Here is a 20,990-nt window from a genome sequence, read left to right as displayed (position 1 = left end):
CTTCCCTCTCCAGTCCTCACAGTGATTGGTGCAATTCATTGTCAGTCACCCAGTCCCTAAGGAACAGTTACTCCCATCTAGTCTGGCAGGGGACATCTACAGAAAAGCCCCTTGCACCACCGTGCAGTGCCGTTGGCTTGAATTCACACCAGAACGATTGAGCTGAAAGCTTAACCCTTGAAGCCCCAGGCAATCTCCTTTATCTATTTCCTGGCCAGCAAAATAGCAAACAGCATTCTGAGCCTGAGAACTAACATGGGTTACACTCCCCTACAATGTCTTTGATGGGGATGCGTTATAATATGTAATAACAATATAATAATGGGTAAGCTCCTTTTGAATGAGTTAATATCAGTGCCTTAAAGTTTGGAAAATCTTGCAGTGTTTCTAATGACGTCATGTAGTTGGTGGAAAGAGCATTGAGTTAATGCATCCAGGCACTTTTTCCCAGATTGGGGTTGGGCCCCCAGGGCTGTTGTCTTCCAGATAGTAATTGTTGACTGGTATCATAACTAGAACATGATAGTATAATTGGGTGGTTGTGATGTCACATACAGAGGATTACAAGGATGTTGTATCCCGTTAATTTCATGTGCATTACATTACAATGGCATCTTAAGAAATAAACCCAGCACACTTTCCGACCTGCTCCCTTGGTAGTTAGTAGAACTTTGTGACATTGGACACCACATACTGAAATCAACAGGCAATGGCTGGAATCCACTGGCTACACCAACCTTCTCTTCGACAACCGCCACCGTGGCCCCGTGGAGGAGGAATGCCTTGAGCTCAAGCAGGTCCCCCAAAAAGTGCTTGTGACTGTAGCTGCTCTCAACGACTTCCTCCCATTCCTTGCCAGCAGTGTTGTAGAAAGTGGCTAAGAAGAAAAATACAGAACAGCTGGTGACATGTAATGCTGCTGCTGCCTGAGCTCCAGAAATGCATTCATCCTCTGCCTGATCAGTCAGGTTAATAACAACCTGTTAAAGAGTATTGCATTCATACTGGCAGACCAAATCCAACAATTACTTTTGGATGTATTAGGTTATTGTGAAGGGAGGGAAGATAAGAGAAAGGGACAAACAAACATAAAAAGTTGGAGAATGGGTTAGGACCGCAGGTAGTTCAGTAGCGGGCACTGATGGGCTGACCACAGGGTGGAGGGGAATTGGCCAGTGCGAAAGAGAACTGCTTTTGCTCCCTTTTCCAGCCCCCATTAAGTTCAAGACTGACTGCATGATTTCCAAAGCAATCTATCCCGAAGAACAGACTATCTTGCCTTTAAACATTCACTCTCTCGCGACTAAATTCCACCAGCAGCTACACAATCCTGGAGGACCCAAATGACCTGATAAACAAGTAACGTGAACACAGGCATTCTCCATCCGCACTCCCAGACTCTGGAATAACCTCCATGGCCTGTCTCCAAGACTCACATCTCAGAAAAGAACTGAAATCCACCCGGTACTTGCAAAACATATTATCCTTCAGCCCACCATTCCCGAACACAAAGTTCTACTTGTATATCGCCCTCCTGGTTCTGTTTCTACTTTCTGGGATGATATTGATACTCTGCTTGCTGTTATTCTTCCGTTCCTATTAATGGGTGACTTCAATCATCATCGATTGTCTGTTCACTCATCTCTTCAGTTGCTTGCAATTCATGATTCTTACTAGCTCGTTACTCTTCCTACTCCACCCCTCTCATGTCACTGGTTCATGATTCTTACTAGCTCGTTACTCTTCCTACTCCACCCCTCTCATGTCACTGGTTCATGATTCTTACTAGCTCGTTACTCTTCCTACTCCACCCCTCTCAGGTCACTGGTTCATGATTCTTACTAGCTCGTTACTCTTCCTACTCCACCCCTCTCAGGTCACTGGTTCATGATTCTTACTAGCTCGTTACTCTTCCTACTCCACCCCTCTCAGGTCACTGGTTCATGATTCTTACTAGCTCGTTACTCTTCCTACTCCACCCCTCTCATGTCACTGGTTCTTGACTTGATCTTATTTCTACTTCATCCCTATCCACATCCTCTGTTTGTGTTCACCATGATTATTCTTCTGATCGCCATCTTTTCCTCTTTTCTATTCTTCCTTCTATTTCAACAACTCGTTCATCTTTTTCTGAGCCACTACATATGCTCAGCGTGATCTTTGTGCTTTTAATACTCCCCTTTTACATCATCCTGCATCTCTAGTCTTCCTTCCCGTCCTGTATTTTCTGCTCTTTCTGCCGATGATGCAGCTTCTACTCTTTCCTCTTCTCTTTCCTCATCTCTTGATTCCTTATATCCTGCTTCTGTTTTGTTCTTCTCGGAAGCCACTTCAGCCATGACTCACTCCTTATCTTCGCTCTATGCACCGAGGCCTTCATCGCCTTGAGTGGCTTTAGCACAAAACTCTCTTTGACTCTACCTGCTTCACCTTTTCCTCCTATTATGCATTATATGATGAGGTGCTTGTTCCTGCCAAACGATCATATTAATCTGATCTTTTATGTACTCACTCTGCTGATCCTAGACACTTGTTTGAATCACGTTCCTGCCTTCTCTCTCCTTCCTCTCCTGATTATTCACGTAACTGTACCTTAACTGAGTCTGAACTTGCCACCTATACTTCTTCAAAAGTGGCTAATTTCCGCGGAGCAATTCCTCCGTCTGGGCCTTCTTCCTCTTTTTTTTCATCTACATCTTTGTCTCCAACCACGGTTATCTCATAACTTTCTCTTATTTCTAACTCTGATACTTCATTCTTGCTAGCATGTGTTCATCCTACAGCTTCTCCTCTTTTTTAGAAAAAAATATTTTTATTATGATCAACAGTTGCAAACCAAATACAGTACATCTTACTTCTCAATGTGAGGCAATTGCTTGACCAAGAGTTTTTGAACTTTAACATCAAGACCCTGTCCCTCCTCCCACCAACAAAACTGAATCAACTAGACCGTAGCGAGTGTAAGAGGCCCCTGATCACACATTTGTACAATGAAATATATTTAGTGGGGCACAGGGTGGCTGCACATCCTTCACCATAGACTCGCTGTCACACGCCACGTGTTGAGGTCCACCATGTCAGTGGCTCAGCTTGAGAATTCCATCTCAGTGCTCGGTCTTCCTCGCTATTTCCTCCCTATTACAAGACTTAGGGCCTGTGTTGTTTGTTTCCCAAAAATCGAGAAAGGTAAGCCACTGCGAATCGATGTGCGCATGGGACTCCAATAGTGTTGTGGTGAAGCTCTCCATTTCATACAATTCCTTGGCCTTACGCAGCCACTCAATCTTTGACATCAAGGCACTTTCCTTCCACTTTAAGGTAACGCATACCTGTGCCGTTAGAAGCTGGTAGCGGGACAGATGGTGGAGAACCAGGTACTGCTGGTACCAGGGAGACCGGGACGACACAGCAACCTTCCTCCTCTTCACTCGCACTGAAGTCTCCTTCGCTAACTAAAAGCCCAACCAAGACATCGGGATCCTTATCCCAACTCTTTGAGAGACCTCCAACTATCGCCACCATTGCGACTGAGCCACCTTCAGCCGTTAACCCTCTCCTGTCAGACCACACGATGTCTAAGCAATCGAAATCCACCAAGTCATCAGACATAGCAACAATGCTAATGTCAGCCGACAAAGCGAAGAAACTGGACAATCCCCCCTCCATCTCACAAGAATCCCTGGACAACAAGGGACCTCTAGCAACCAAGGAGGATATTCGGGAATTCATGGCTGACATTAAAACTGAATTTCGATCATGTATGTCTGAACTTACTGCCAAGCTGGAAAATACTGATAAGAGGGTTTCGGAGGTGGAACAGAGAGTGAGCGAGATTGAGGATCGCGCCCAGGACCACGCGTCCTCCCTGACTGAGATTCAGCGTTCCGTTGGGCTTCTGCAGGACAAGGTCGAAATCCTGGAATACAAGCAGGAGGACATGGAGAACAGAGCCCGGCGCAACAACCTCCGCATTCGGGGGGTTCCCACATCAGTCCCAGACCAAGGGCTAGCCGAATATGTAGGCCTTTTCTTTCAATCTCTTCTCCCCGATTTGGAGGACTCACTATTGCTACTGGATCGCACTCACAGGCTAAATCCCCGTCGTGGAGTGGAGTCAGACGGCCCGCCTGATGTTATCACCAGGGTGCATTTCTATACGACAAAGGAAGCCATTTCGGCAATAAGTCGCTCCAACGACGAAATCACCTTCCAGGGGACCCCCCTTCAGATCTATCAAGACCTATCTCCGTTGACCCTTCAGAAAAGGCGAGCCCTTCGCCCACTGACCACCTTCCTCCAAGCCCAAAAAATTCGCTACAGATGGCTCTTTCCTACAGCTTTGCAATTCTCCTATAAGGGTACCATGCGTAGGATCAAACATCTGGGCGATGCTGAAAGTATATTGCATCCGGATTCCGCTAACACCTCGTCCCAACAGGCCACTGAAGCGGCGGTTGACCCGGACCCTATAGCCTCCCCTAGGCCCATACAAAACACATGGTCGAGGGTTCCGAGATTTAGGAGGAGGAAATGACCCGGAGCTACCCTACGAGGGACTCTTCGGCGCCCTGAGACCCGGCTTAGTGAACCCGGCGCTGTGGAGCCGACCGCCATCCCTGAAAACATGGATGATCTCCACCCCCGATGCAACAGGCTTCCCCCCACGGCCCATGCCCAACTCCAAGGTACGTTCCACCTATGAGTCCTTGGAGCATTTCACTCAGACTATTCATACCTTTAGCCATGTTGGCTATTCGCTGTTTCACGGCCCCGTTGGCCAGGGGAGGGCCTGACCCCATAACGGGTCCCCCTCCCCCAGTTAAACCTCGGACTGCCCGTTGGCGGTCCGAGAAAAAACCCCAAAAGCAGGATAACAGATGGTCACATCTCCCACGACATAATGGCTGATTCTCCAGTAGCCCCCCCCCTCCACAAGTCTCATCAGCGACCCCGGGTCCCGCCCCGGCCCAGCAGTTCTGGAAGTTTGTCTCTCTGAACGTCAGGGGATTGAACTCACCGCCTAAACGCAAATCAATTCTACAAAAACTTCAGAATGACTCTGCCGATGTGGCCATGCTACAGGAAACTCACCTGCTCCCGGCAGACTTCGGCCGCCTACACTCTTGCGACTTTCCAAAGCAACTCTTCGCATCTGGAAGCTCCAAGCGGGGCGGTACAGCAATCTTGTTCCGGAGGGGACTGAATCCCCAGATTCTGGACTCCATAAGCTGCCCGGAGGGACGCTACATAGCAGTGAAATGCCTGCTATCGGGACAGCTGTTCTCCTTGGTCTCCGTGTACCCACCGAATTCTGGCCAAGCACCCTTCTATGATTTTCTAACCGCAACCCTCTCTCCCTTTTTGGAGGGCCAGATAGTGATCGGTGGGGACTTTAATGGGGTCCCAGACCCCGTAAAAGACAAATCGCATCCACCCTCCGCCGGGGACTTCACCACGGCTTTAGCCCTTTTGCGATTATTTAGAACCCTTGGAGTGGTGGACTCATGGAGGGTACTCCACCCATCTGAAAAAGATTTCTCCTTCTATTCTTATGTTCACCGGACATTCTCTAGGATAGATCTTCTACTGATATCTCCGCAGATCTTCGCTTTCACTGAAGAGGTAACTATAGGCTCCAGAATCCTATCCGACCACACCCCGGTAACCTTGAAAATCCGAGTCCAGGGACCTCCGGAGCCCCAGAGGCGTAGATGGACTCTATATGATCCCATCCTTAATGAGATGCCACTCAGAGACGCAATCGCAACCGCGATCAACAACTTCTTTAAAGAAAACTCTAGCGGAGATACCTCCTTAGCCAACAACTGGGATGCAATGAAGGCAGTGGTGCGGGGAGAACTGATTGCCAAAGGGTAGCCTATCATAGGCATGAACGACAGACTCGTCAGGATCTTGAAGAGGAACTCGAGAGGGCGGAGAGGATCCATAAGGAGAAGGGCTGGACCCCTAAAACGCAGCGAGCCCTCCGAATAGCAAAAAAGAAAATTGAAGCACACTACGCTGAACATACCGCCCATCAAATGACGAAGGCTAAACAGTTCTACTATGCCAAAAACAACAAAGCAAACAAGCTACTGGTGGCTAAACTTGCCAAGACAAGAAGGAATAACACAATTGTGGGCCTTCGGGATCAGCAGGGCAAGACTCAATACTCGGATCACGACAAGCTTCAAATCGCATCGACCCACCTGACCCAAGTGATGACCGCCCCGGCCCGAGACGTCAAAGAACAGAGGGAATACTTGCAAAAGGCGGCGCTCCCCCGACTGAAAAACGTAGCTCGGGACTCGCTGGAAGCCCCAATCACCACTGAGGAAGTCGATGAGGCGATAAAATCCCTTAAATCCCGAGCCCCAGGCCCAGACGGCTATACGTCAAAGTTTTATAAAGTCTTCAAACCCCAACTCCTGCCACCTCTGGTACAGCTGTTTAATTCATTCAGGAACACAGGCACTATAACCCCGTCGATGCAAGAATCCATCACAGTTTTGCTGCCCAAACCTGGCGGTGACCCGAAGAATCCTGCGTCCTACAGACCGATTGCTTTGCTCAATATTGATGCCAACATCTACTCCAAAATTTTAGCAACCCGCTTGTCCCGGATTTTGCCAGAGATAATCGACGCCGACCAGAGTGGCTTCATCACAATCCGCTCTACCGCTGATAACATTCGTAGAGCTCTGAACTTGGTGGAACTTGCCTCCCGAGACTCCCAGGAGCTGGTGCTTCTGGCCCTGGATGCAGTTAAGGCCTTTGACAAGGTGGACTGGAACTTCATGAGGCTTACCCTCGAGGCCTTTGGCTTTGGTCTGGAGTTCTGCGCCATGACGTTGGCTAACTATACAGCGCCCAAGACCCTTCTCAAAGTCAATGGCATCCTCTCCCCCCCTATCGACCTGACCTGTGGAACCAGACAGGGCTGTCCGTTATCGCCACTGCTTTTCGCACTAATTATGGAACCATTCGCCCAACGGATCAGGCGAAACCCGGCGATTAAGGGCTTCCAATCGAATGCAACACACCACAAACTGGCCCTCTACGCAGATGACGTCCTACTAACCATCACAGAGCCTAGTACTTCCCTCCCTCAGGCCCTAGCTGAGATAGAGAGCTATGGAAAGGTCACAGGCTTTGCTATCAACTTCCGGAAGTCAGCTGCCATGGGGGTGGGCCTGTCCCGAGAGATCCGGGAGGATCTGGCCCCACTATGTCCGATACAATGGACGACTAAGAGCATCAGTTATTTGGGTGTCCAGATCCCAGTGGACCCTGGGGAAGTCTATTGAGCAAACTTTCCCCCACTGTTCACGGACCTCGAGGCAGACTTAAAGCGGTGGACGGCACAAGAGATTTCACTGATGGGCCGCATCACGGCCTGTAAAATGAACTTGCTACCAAGGCTCCTATATGCCTGCGCTTCGCTTCCAGTACCAATTCCGGCACCTGCTCTTCAGAAGCTACAAAAGGAAATGACACGGTTTATCTGGAAAGGGAGGAAGCCCAGAATCCCCAGGTCCACGATGCTGGGCAACGCTAGACTGGGTGGCCTCGGAGTTCCAGACTTACAAAAATATCAAATGGCGGCCCAACTCGCCTGCATCCGATCATGGCAGATACTTACCAACCGCCCGAGATGGGTGGACCTCGAACAGGCGCAACTACCGCTCCCGCTACGTTTTCTTCCGCACATCAATCCCTCCGAGCGCCGACTGTGGCAGAACCTCCTGAGGACCACCAAACACACTATTGCTGTCTGGGATAAAGCGCTGAAACAAAAGAAAACCCCAGTGGGACTCAGCCCTTTCTCCCCGGTGTTCCTGAACCCAGCTTTCTCCCCTGGCTGGTCCACCCGGAACTTCGGAGCCTGGATTGCGGGAGGCCTGGAGACCCTGGGGCAACTATTCAAAGGGGGACAGCCCTGCACCTTTGGGCGTTGTAAAGAACTCTTCCAGCTTCAGGAACAGGATAGATTTACGTACATTCAGCTGCGCCACTGGTGCTCCCATCCACAGACCCGCCAAGCCGCCAACCGCTCTCCCACGGCTATTGAACTGACCCTAAATGACCTCCCAACCAGGGGGAGAATTTCCACTCTATACAAACGCCTCCAAAATGACTTCCTAACCTCTAAAACCCGATACATGGCCCAATGGGAGGTGGACCTAGGCCACCCAATCGAGGACCAGCTATGGGTTGACATTTGGTCGCAGGCACACACTTCTTCATCCTGCATTACGAACAGAGAGGGCGCATACAAAATCCTTCTTCGCTGGTATTATCCGCCCCTGAGACTACACCATATGAACCCTACACTTAACCCGAACTGTTGGAGGCAATGCGGCCAAGTAGGGTCTTTCTTTCATATGTGGTGGTCCTGCCCGAGGGCCCAGACCTTCTGGAAACAATGCCTAGCAACAATCGCAGACATCACTCAGATACGACTTCCCCTGGAGCCCGAGCCCATCCTTCTGGGAGCCCCTGTCCCCGGGATTTACCCTAGATCTGGCCCTACGGCCAAACTACTGTCCCAATGTCTACTGGCAGGCAGAAATGTAATAGCCCGCACTTGGAAAACCGCAGAAGGACCTCTAATGCCTTTTTGGTGGATTAAAATTTGGGACATCTTAATCGCGGAGAAGGTGACGGCTGCTGGGGCAGGCCGCCTACATCGCTTCAAGAACATCTGGGGCCCGATCCTGGACTTTGATCAGAATTATCCAGCTCTGACATATAAGCCCCAATTAGCCAGGAGAACCTTACGGAACGAGAATTCGCAGCTGGGCCAGGTAGAGGAACATTAAGATCATGGGGAGGGGAGGGAAGAGCAACCAACTGTTTTGCTTCTGTACCATATGTCGTGATTGATTAAGCTTTGTATCATTTTATCCTGTTTGTTTAAAATAAATATTTTGAAAAAAAAAAAAAAAGAATAGAGGTTTATAATTTGTCTGATACAGATCTTTTAATTGCCTTGTTATGGTGATCCCTAGATAGCGGAGGCTTGACCTGGCGCCGATCCCGGCTTTAAGCAGGAGATGGCAAAGTCTACCTCCTCCAATGTTATGGGGGCCATCAACTCCTCGCAATCTAAGCCTGCATTGGGGGGAATGTGACCGTACTCATACAATCCTCCACGCTTTCGGGGGAGGTGTCACAGTCTGAGGTGTATATCTGCTCATAGAATTGGGTGAAGCGGGCCGTTATATCCTTCGGGTCATCTAGAATAGTGCCCGATCGGGACCTGATCTTATTGACCGCTCTCTCTGCTCTTTGCTTTTGCAGTCTGGCTACGAGAAGGGTGTGGGCCTTGTCTCCTTTTTTATAATACCTTTGTTTTACGTATCGAAGATTGGTTAGGGCCCTCCCCTGCCAGATATCTTTCAATTCCTGCCTAGGATCTTTGATCGCAGCCAAGGTTTTGGCTGTCTCCCTGTCCCCCTCTAGAGCAGCTTCTCTGTTGCTTATTTCTTTTTTTTAACTTGGTTTCCGCAAGCAACTTCCTTCTTTTAACCAAGGCCCCTTGCACCTTTAACAATCCCCTTATTGTGGCCTTTGCCGCTTCCCATACTGCCATGCGTGGGAGCCCTCCAGTATCCTTACATTTGAAGAACTCACGTATTTCTGTATCTAGTGCTTCTCTAAAAAGCTTATCTTTAAAAAGCGTGTCACTGCATGTCCATCGTTTATCTTTACCTCTACTTGGGCCTAGGTCCAGCTCGACCACTGACAAATCGTGGTTTGACCACCCTAGCACCTAAATAGAATCGCTTTTCATTCAGTGTTCTAGCTCCCATTCTAAGAATATATAATCTATCCGGTAAAAGGTTTTGTGTGGAGAGGAATAGAAAGAGTGGGCTTTCCGCAGTCGGTGGTGGCCTCTCAACAAGTCGACCAAAAAATGGTCTCTAATCAAGTCCTGGAAGGACCCCTTGGGGGGACGGGGTCAGCGCCTTCCCTGTACCACTTCCAGTCCAGTACCGGGTTCATACCCAAGTTGAAATTGCCCCCACAAATCAGGGTTCCTGTCCTCCCACCATCCAATAGGGCAAAGAGGTCCTTGCAAAATGCTAGCTGCTGAGTATTAGGGGCATATGCCCAGCACAGGGTGAGCTCCCTTGATCCGATGGTCCCCTGTATAATGAGGTATCTTCCGCTTGGTTCTCTATGTGTCTGTGAGATTTGGAGTCCTAGGGAAGCACGATATAGAATCCCCACCCCTCCCTCTTTACTGACCTAGGTGCCCATATGGCTCCACCTAGTTGCCTGCCTATTGGAGTGAATTCCTCGTCCCGCTTGTACTTAGTCTCTTGCACAAACAGGATGTCCAGCTGAGCCTGCTGGAAGGCTTTTACGAGCATTGATCTTTTCTGTGGCAAGTTAATACCCTTGACATTTAGAGACCCCATTTTCACTAAATCAGCTGCCATGTATTGTGCAGGATGCACACTGTGCTTAAGTGTATGTGTGCCCTGTCCCTTGCCCATTCATGCTTCTAAGACCTCGATGCAACCATGTTCCAGAGCCGATCGCCGAGGATGGCCCGGGCATGGTACGCTGGAGCTTCTGTTTATCTGTGTGGCCTGATAAGTCGACCAGTAGTGTGGACTCTCACTCCCACTGTGTATCTTATGACCAAAACCCTGGAACCCACCTGCTTCCCTCCTCCCTCCTCCCACATTGGAAAGAGCAGGAGAAAAAAGAGCCCCCTTTAACATTGGAGATGCCCTAAGAAAAGGGAAAACTCAAAATTTAGGGCCACACAACGGGTGTCTATCCAAGGATCCCACAGGAACCTGAAACTTTAAACATTTCTGCAAATAACTGGCATGTGAGCGTATTGACCACACAATGCATCGCTCAGCCCGGCGAACTAAGAGATGTGAGCCATGGGGCCTCACAGTGTGACTCTTCTGATGGGGTACACAATTTAGAACCGCACTCTGTGCCCCTTACCCCGGCAGAGGCCCCCTCGACTTTTTCATGGCTTCCCCTCAATGCGATTGTTTCTCCGAAGCATCTTTCTAAGATCAGGGGATATTTAGTCTCTTGAACTTTCTTGTGCCCTTGGATCGTCCTCTCTTCGGCCAAGGTCCGATAGGCCTTCTGGCCGGTTCAGAGGATGATGGGAGTAACTCTGTGTCGGTCGCTCCCTCCTTTTCTTTCAAGGCTTGCAGCACACTGGTCGCCCCTTCCCCCGAGACCACCCTAAATTCCTCATTGACGTGCCCGAGCAAGAGCACAAATGGAAAGCCCCATCTGTGTTCTCATAGCCAGCATGTTAAGGGACGGCAGTCTTTTCTATGAGCAATGGTGGTAGCTGAAAGGTCTTGATATATTTTGACTCGGGAGTCCATGAAAACTACAAATTCTCATTCTCTGGCTCGCTGCACTACCTCCACTTTGTGCTTGTAGTGGTAGCACTTGGCGAAGTCAGATCTGGAGCCACCTGGGGGGCCTCCTGCTCGATGAACTCTAACGAATTCAAGCTCCGGGTACAGGGGTGTAGGGAAGAGCGATCTGACCAGAGCTTTCACCCTTCTTTCCAGGCTCGCCAGTGTTTCATTGGGAGCTTCTTTGAGTCCTCGGATCTGGATATTGGATCTCCTCTCCCTGTTTTCCAGGTCATCAACCTTTGCCGCCAGGTCCAGGTTTCTTTGCTCCAAGTCCTGAAAACGACTTTCTGATCTCATTTCAATGAGGTTTACAGACTGCTGATAGCATTCTAAGGCTCCCTTCCACCTTGTCCTCAATTTTATGTACTCTCTCCTGGAGGGCACTGACAGTTGTGGTCATACTGGTTCGGAGGGAGCGAATCACCTCCAGCAGGAGACGCACATCAGCTTTTGTGCAGGTTTCTTGATCACCCCCTGGAATAAGAGGGGGCTCCTGAGGTGGAAGTGCTGCCATGATTGGATTGTCCTTGCAGAACACTTGCAGCTTCTGGACCGTTGCCGGATCAATCGCGCTTTGCATATGCCTCTAGCTGTGTGGCTCTTTCCAAGGGGGATTGCTAAACACTGAGTGTCTTTGCCAGGCCCTTTCCTTTGCTGCTGGTAGCCGCTTTGTTGTTTCTGCTTACACTGGTGGGGGCGGGGTCAATGGACCAACGAGAGGGACGTATCTTCACAGTGGCTTGAGTGGGATGTGGAAGCTGCCCCAACTGTGTCCTGTGGAGGGGGCCTTTACCCCTGCTGTGTCCTATAGGAGGGGGACCTCTCGGCTGGGCATGCTCTTTGTTGTCAGGGAGGCTATACGGCTAAGAGTGTTTCTCTCCGTAGGCCAGTGGGTCTTGGTCTGTGCCAGGGTGTCTTTGGGCTTTGTTTCTCCTGATTCTGCTATAGCGCGACTGCTCTATGGAGGGCGCGGCAGCGTAAGATGCATCTCTTCTCAATGCTGCTTGCCCGCTTCTTTTTGGGGGGGCTGCAGCAGTATTCCCTAACTCAGGGGGGTGTTCCCCAAGGGGAGGGATCCTTGCTTGTGCCCAAAGAGAGCTGTCTGTGATACGGTTTCTGCGCTTTAGGGGATGCTGACTGCCAACACTGGGGTGCTGGGATGTATGCTCCCTAGTTCTTCTAGTGGTGAGGCGGCGAGATTGTTTGCAGAGCTGTCTAAATGCACAATGCGTGGGGTGTGGGGGGGTGAGCTATCCACAGCACCGAGGCTTCTCTCCCTTATTGTTGGTGCTTGCTCTTGCTTTGGGAAAAAATTTACCCTTTAAGAAAGGGTGCTCCATTCCCCCTGCCCCCTCCGCCTGTCTGTATGTTTGTGTGGCGAGAGCTTGCTAGAGGTCCAATTCCCCCAGGGTCCTTTTGCAACCCCTGGGGGTGGGTCAACAGTGTTGCTTCATCGGTGTCTCTTCTTTCGCGGGGACAGGGTGGTGTCCCGTGTTCATGGGCCTGCCCGGGCTCCCCCGCGGCCTCCACCTGCTCTCCTAACTCGCTATCACCGGGAGGGGGCGCTTCTTAAGTGGTCGTTCTGTCCGGGCACTGCTGGTTTGTCTTGCCGCCCTTCGGCGGTTTGCAGCTCCACTGACTGAGCCATGCCTGCTGAGCCACTGGCAGCTCCTCCTCCAGCCCACCAGGCAGCTCCTTCCCCACCCATGTCGTTGCTGGAGTCGCCTTCTTATTCTCAGTGCGTTACCTGGGACACTGCTCTGCTGATTCAGTGTTCTGCTCTGCGCCATGCCCACGTGGCCCACGTAAGTTCACGGCACTCGTACTGTTGGAGCACCGCCTGCCAGGGGCCTTGCCTTTCTGTACTGCATTATCAGTGAAGAACGCTCCGATTTCCCGCGGGACTTGGCCCGCTTGCTGCTGACTCCTTCTTACATCAGGGTGCTCGCTTAGGGCTACTTGCAGGCTGGTCAAGCTCTAATTTCTTCGACATTACTTGTGGGTCCCCGGAGAGCAGAGCACTCAGGCAGCCATTTCGCCTGCGCCCCCTTGTGGTCTCTTACAGCTTCGCCTCTTGATCCATTTCCTTCATCACTTTTTTTTTCTATCTTCTTTCTGTCCGTGATTCTCTGCTTTCTGCTCGCTATTTCAAACATTCTTCTCTTCTTACGTTATTGGATTTATCATCTGCCTTTGACACAGTGGATTATACTTAACTGTTAACACCTGTTTCCTCTTTTGGCTTTTCTGCTTCTGTTTTACCTTGGTTTCGCTCTTACCTTTCGAATCATACATGTTCAGTTTCTAGGGCTGGATACTTCACCTCTTTTTCACAGTGTACCTCAAAGCTCTGTTTTAGGCCCTTTTCTTTTTCCCTCTATATGTCTCCTCCGGCTGATATCATTTCGCCTTTTCGGATATCTCTGATGATACACAACTATTTTGTCTTTTTCTTCTTTTACACCTTCCATTCATGATAATCTTTCTTCTTGCTACTAAGTCTTGATGTCGGATCATTTTCTTGTTCTGAATCCCTCTAAAACCAAAATTCTTTTTTTCCCCAACTAACACTATTCCTCCTCCTTTGTTTCTTTCCCCCTTCGCTATTTACTATTTCTTCTACTGCTCGTAATTGTGTTCTCTATTTTGACACTGATTTATCTTTCTCTCAACATATTTCTACCATTTCTCGGTCCTGTCGATACCATATTTTTAACATTTGCAAAACTCTGCCTTTTCTTACATTTCCTGCTACCAAACATTTGGTTTCTTCACCTATTTTCTCACGTCTATTTTATTGCACTGTCTTACTCTTTGGTCTTCCTGTTTCTTGCTTGGCTCCTTTAAAGTCTGTTTTTAATGCCTCGATTCGTCGTTCATACTTACTTTCTCCTTGTGATTCAATCTCTCGGTTTTAATCCTCTCTCGGTTGCCTATCGTTTCATTCTTGACATACATTTCATTTTCTTTATATTGTTTTTAAAACTCTTTATGGTTTTGCGTCTTCTTATCTTTCATCTCTTCTTTCTTTTTATCGTACAACGTACTTTCATTGCTGGATTTTTCAAAGCCTTCAACTTCAACGTGCACTGTTGTTCATTTTTTTAGGGGGTGTGGGAAAGGGCAGATAAGGGTTTGTGGGGTTAGGGAATAGGTAAAGTAGGTGGTGGAGGGTGGTTTGGGGTTGACCCCCCAAACAAAAAAAAAGCAATTCAGTGAACATTTCCACGTTGAAATGGCAGGTTTTCAAAATTCCAGCGATTAGGTGATATGGAAGCCTTTTTATGTACCTTCTCATTCTCTCCGTTCTCAATCTCAATTTCTATTATCAGTTCCTCATCCCCCTGGGGCCAATCACGATTATATTCCTTTCAATTTCTTGCGCCCCCTCCAATGGAATGCCCTCCCCAACTCTCTTTGTTTTCATGACTGATTATTCTTTATTTCGTTCTACACTTAAGACTAATCTTCTCCTGTCTTGATGTAAAACTTTTGTAAACGTTTTAAACCCCATTATCCTGATTTTATTGTTCTGTAAAGTTTGATTTGGCACATTCTGATGGGTGAGCTGGAATTGGAGAAATTAGGCTGACTGACTGCAGGTCAGCGAGGTCAGGTTCTTTCCTCCAATTCTAATATGGCTTTACAGGGTGTGCTCCATCACAGGCATAGCAAATATTGCATACATCATTGGTCCACTCATTTTTGCACCAGGTTTCTGCTAGGGTAGGAAATCCAGGTAAACTCTGTGTGTAAGAAATCAAGGAATACAAATACATCTAATAGAGGTGTAAGTTGGGAATCCAAAGGGATGAAACTAAATGATACGACAAAGTCTTTGTTACATAAGCATTGTTATAATAAGATAGCAAATGTGAGATTTGGAATTTTAACACCCGGTCTCTGGTTTCATTCAGGGTCTCAAACAATCTCGGGTCTCAAAAGGCAAGCATTACCTAATGGCAATGCCCACTTTGAGATTCCTGATCAACCTGGTACTGATGATGCCATTTTCCCTCCTAGGATCCCTACTCCACTGGGCCCCAAATCACTGTCTGCACCCTTCCCCCACTTCCCCTCCTCCCGCTTCGCCTGGACAGATCAGCGCCATTCCACTTTCTCCCCTCCCCTTATTTACTCCTCCCACACCGCCCCTTCACCTGTGCAACCTAAAGGATGTACATGGCTTCACTCTAATGGCAGCACAGGCAGCTAAATAATGATGCACTCCAATGCTATGCCAAAGCAGGACCACTGGTTAAGAAGTGTTGGCTCAATTATTCTGATCCTCCGGTTTTTCAAATAGAGTCCACCTAAGTGGAAGAGATAAGCCTAGATGTGCATCCAGAGATCGTTGTGCTCATGAAGTGCAGTGCACCTCTCTGGGGAGGCCCCATAATGCAGAATACATGTATGGGGGTGCTTGTATTCCCATGCCAGGGAGTTGTGGCGTATTCGATTTGACTACACAGGTAACCTTGTGTAACAGGCGATCTGAAAGATTATGGAATGGAATGCTACCCAGAAAAAAAACACTATGGTGAAAGTGCCAGCTTAAACCTTTCGTACATCAACTTGTAGGTCTGTGGAAGTCAACCATATAATATTGTATTAGAAATACAGAAAATATTAAAATGGTCCTTGCGTGCCACAAAAGAAGCCACATGATGCCAGAAGAAGGTGAAACAGTGTCTGCATGACAAGGTGGGAGGGCCGAAGGAGGAAGACAACCATTCCCCTGTCCAATGGTTGGCCAACTACTTCTGCCTTTTCTAAATGAGTTAGTGATTTACCAACTATGTCTTCACTCCGCCCACGCCCCATCCTCGACCAATAAGAGTCTGGGAGGGTGGGCTGCAGAGGCCACTGTTTCTTCTGCTGTTCATTATCCTCACCTCTGAGCTAGGTGCATTATGTGACAGGCAGCCATTGAGGATATTTCCAATGAATGCGGCAGAGAAAATTCTGGGATAATTAGATATGTGTTTGGTAGAATTTGTGCATCTGGACAGCAGGGTGTGGTATAGTTTTCTAGTTCCAGCCTGAAACGTCAAGGCACTTCCTCCTAAATAGACTTAATCAATAATATGTATTTTTGGCATGCTGAAGATAAAACACTGTGAAGAGGGATGGGGAAACCCACCACCCACTCCCCCTCCTACGAAATTCATGACACAGAAGAAGGCCAGGAAAGACGGCAATCAACCATTCTATTTTGGACCGATTCCCAGTGGTCCCATGATTGACAAGTATGTTGAGAGATATCCCCTCAGCCAGCCATACCCTCTCAACCAGCCCTACAGACCAGCGTGGATGAAGAGCCAAAAGCCATGATCAAAAACACCTCCATTGCCAGTCTTGACTAAAGCACCAAGAAGCCATGTTGCAGACGTCATTAGAGACACCAGGACATAGCAGCATTAGACATGAAACACATGTGTCATCCGCACGTCGGGACACAACCACGCACTCAAAATACATGAAGAACATGAGCGTACAGTTCTATAGTTAGAGGACAGACACATACACATACTGTCATTGCTTTTATTATTTTACCATTAGCCAAACGCAGCAACGCAGAAACCGCAAGAAGCAAGAGATCCTGAGCAAAGCTTGCCAATACTTACATGAGAATAACCCCATGGAACTGCAGGATCACCTATGGGACCCGACAGAACCAAGTGTGACTAACCTATGGAGAATGTAGTATTGCATAGACACTGTCGAAACCACATTATAATGGTTTAGGAAAATTACAGCAGGCCACAGGCCTCTCAGCAAGAGACAAGCTGAGCTGATTCAGGCTGAACAGGGAGCAAGAAGTGTGGGACAGGACCCACAGCCAAGGCCACAAGATACAGATGACATTCCAATCCACAGACGACAAAGGCACCAGTTGCAGTAAATGCAAATAATGCCTCATAATTAAGAGCTGCACAGCTCAAATTCGTGGTCTCTGAACAAGTGACGCGGCCGAAGCAGACAATGGACAGCAACCAGCGGTGGGAAAGAGAGCCGGTCTCAGGCTACCAGACCTAAGACCACAACAAATATGCCGCAATGTGAGACAAGTTTTGCACAAGCAAGAGAGCACTCTCATAGACTAAGGTGGTACACACAAGTTACAATGCAGGCACATAGTCATTCAGATCCCAGGCTTGGGGACGTCAGCTATAGCCAATCACAGTTTACTATCCTAGGGGTGAGGAGCAACGGGCAAGAACCAATGGTAAGCCCCCCACACTGCAACATTGTTATTGATAGTGACTTGGGGATGGAACAGGCCAGCCAAACAAACATGCGAGGGCCAGTAGAATAACATGTATAGTGTCCACTATAGGTGGTAAAATAATAAATACCCAATAATGGGGCCCGATAGGTTTTCTGGAAAAAGGCCCAAGTTGTGATGTGGCGTTGATGCTACACTCAAGTAAAACCGGCCTACGAGCTGAGGAAGAGCGAGTTGTGCATGGATTTCCCTTGTTCCTGTGCCGATCCCTGTTGGTTTTGTCTATAATAAACCGCAGTTTGAACTTGCCGTTGACTGAGTCCTCTGTGTACCTTGGGAAGGAGGGAGTTGGGCTCTCCAAGTCCGAGGACTTCCAATGTACCTCTGGCATACCTGGGAGTTCTTCCCAACAACTGCACCCCACACAATGCACTGTTTTAATCTAAAGATCAGGGGGCAAGAATGTATACCTTTTATCACTACAACCGCCACAATTCACTGTGCCGATCTAATGGAAGACCTGGAATGGGAATCTCCACTCTTCAGCACGATATTGACCACAATGCACAATCCTTTCCTACTGCAAGTCTTAGAACAGAATCTGCGCTTGTGAACATTCCTGAGTCAGTGAGCTAGACACCATAAGGTCACTAATTGGTGTGCTGCATTCTTCTTGCCACAATAATCACGACTTGCAATCTCTGAAACATGAGCACAACAATATAATTCGTTCTGAATGCACTGTAGTGCTCCACCAGGATGGAATCTACATATGAACTTTTTAGCATTCTGACATATACCCACTTTCACCATCATCAGGCACCTGCAATCAGTGCAAACAGGACACACCCTGATGGCATTCCCCACCTACAACACCCACACCTTAATTTTGTAGATAGCAGCAGGGCTGTATGGGTACCTATACACACACCAGAAACATGTGCATGCAATGCCAGGGAGATAGACCTGGAGAAAGGTTTTGTGAGATTTGCTGGGATCATTTGAGGGAACATTAGGAAGAATTTCAAGGCAGGCCAGTGAGATTTGGGAAACTGACCAGGTTCATTTGCAAGGCACACAAGGGTAATTTGGAGGGAACATTAAGGATTTCCGTTATCTCAGTTAGTTGAACACTTGCTGTTGGGATGTTTGTGTCACCTGCAGATCACAGTTTAGAATCCCAGAAAGGCAGACTCTGCCTTTTATTCTCTTAAGCTTAAACTTTTTGAATATTATTGGGCTCATTACCAGTTTACCTGCAACACGCCGCTAATTCCGGCAGGTTTCCGGCAAACCCATTTTACCGTTATCGCACCCAATGGTGTCAGCAATGGCTGTAAAGGTCCCAGTCCATTGAGTGCCATAGGCCGGTTCGGTAAAAATGCTGGAGCTGGTATGACCGGCCTTTTTTCTGGCACTTTTACCAGACCGGCACACTCGTAATGTGGATACTATGATTGACTCATCTGTTTTGCGCAATCTAACTATACAACCCAACCATTTCATATATTTCCTTTGAGGCATCAAGGGGACCCCAAGTGTAGTTTGTGGTGCATTCAGACGTGATCTGGGAAAGTTGAGCGCACCACATATAGTTACACCCTTGTTTCAACCACGTGTTTGGTAACTAGTTATTCGGAACACAACCAAGTAGCACATCTGTGGCAGCAAACACTGGACACCATTATTTGGATAGAAGATCACTCAGCTTTACAGGCAAATTCGGGACATTAGAGCATATCATGGACATTTGGAGGGACGGTTAGGGAGTTTGGCAGAGTATTTTAGGGAGATTTTCTAAACATCTGGAAGAAAACCAAATCAGCACGATTTGTTGGTAATCTTTGTGAAATGTGGCTCCTATAATGTTGTGAGCAATCTTTCAAAGTAACAAAATGATAACATGCCACAACAAGCAGCAGGGGTCCTCCGTTCCGCTAAGCAGAATGCATGATGGGACCTGTAGTTCCATTGGAGCCAGAGCTCCTCTATACCGAGGCAGAATGTTGTCTGTGCTTTATATAGTTCTGCCAAGCACAGGGGTCCCAGTACCAGGATATCCACTGACTATGGAAACATGGCGTGGAAGAATACTGCACTAGGGTAGCCATGCACGAGTGCATCTGCCCTAAATGAGGCAATGACCATTCGAACGCGTGTACTCAGGTAGCAGCCCCTGCATGTACTGAGACGCACACTGAACTGAGTGAGATGATAGTTTCCGACAGACGGTCTTATGTGGCATCTGTACGTAGTGAACCAAAGTGCATTCTGGGGCATGTGATCCTCTGGGGGCATCTGTACTGTCTGAGGCGGAGTGCATTCGTAGAAACATAGTCGTGTGGTCGCGTCTGGACTGTCATTGATCAATGTGGACACAGCCACATTCCTGCACAATCCTGCACAGTCCTTCTGAAACGTGCTCTCACTTAGGATTCCACTGTTCCCGTTGCACTGATATAGTAGGGACTTGTGGAATTAGGGATGTCCGGTGGAAATGAGTCACAAGTCGCGGCATTTGAATAGGATGTTGGGCTTTCCCCACCCTCCACCCCCCACCATTGGTTGAAATCTTGAACACAAATGTATGAAAGGGTTTAACCATAGACATGAAAGGGGCAACATAGATGCCTTGATAGCTATTGTATTCCACTCTAATTGTAGCTCCATGTAGCTCCATGAATGAATCAGCCTGCTTATAACTCAAGTGGCAAAAGGCACATTTGGTTAAGACATTTTTATTACATCAGTAGCATATTTACACCTGGAATTAAACCAATAACCCTCTGAAGACAGCTTAGAAATGACACTGGTCCTATGCAGCACACAGTTTGATGTTACTGCCTGATAAAGCTAGCCAGAAGGATGTGTTCTGGGAGGGGAGGGGCAGGTAGTTGGTGGTGATGGCCACAGGGATTTGTATGCCAAGGGCAGTCAATGTGTGTGGAAACACCCAAACCAACACACACAAGCTATATGTCCCTCCTCGCATCCCATCTATCTGCTGACATATGTATTCTAATTAAATAATTTCAGCTAATAGCCAAAACGAAAAACAACCTGTTAACTTGTCTAAATACATGGAGCGTGTTCTTTACTTACTAATGAAAGCCAGAATCTTCTGGCCTGTCAGGGCCCTTCAGTCAGAGGCGTGTCTGCAACTCTCCCACGCTTCACTAACCTGATTACAAGTGTACTTTCCACCCCACATTACACACATCAGCAGCCCGTACAATACTTGCCAGTGCTACATGCACGTGCCCTTTCCAAAACTCACCTAAGTACTTACCGACACACAACAAAAGGTTATTCCAAACCGCAAGTATCAACACTTCAGGTTTTACATT

At 48.1% G+C, this 20,990-nt stretch overlaps 1 protein-coding gene across 1 annotated transcript in view; it reads right to left on the bottom strand.

The window, feature by feature from the left end:
* Positions 1–20,990, bottom strand: part of LRRC43 (leucine rich repeat containing 43) — a 679,247-nt gene that overhangs the window by 431,828 nt on the left and 226,429 nt on the right. The window contains exon 8 of the mRNA XM_069619596.1: positions 738–877. Within this exon, the coding sequence (XP_069475697.1) occupies positions 738–877 (140 nt within the window). The remainder of the gene's footprint in view (positions 1–737; positions 878–20,990) is intronic.

The sequence above is a fragment of the Ambystoma mexicanum genome, chromosome 10 (assembly GCF_040938575.1).
Source record: "Ambystoma mexicanum isolate Mex_15411 chromosome 10, UKY_AmexF1_1, whole genome shotgun sequence".
Lineage (NCBI taxonomy): Eukaryota > Metazoa > Chordata > Amphibia > Caudata > Ambystomatidae > Ambystoma > Ambystoma mexicanum.
Note: the sequence above shows the minus strand (reverse complement) of the source record. Positions and strands in the feature narration are given on the sequence as shown.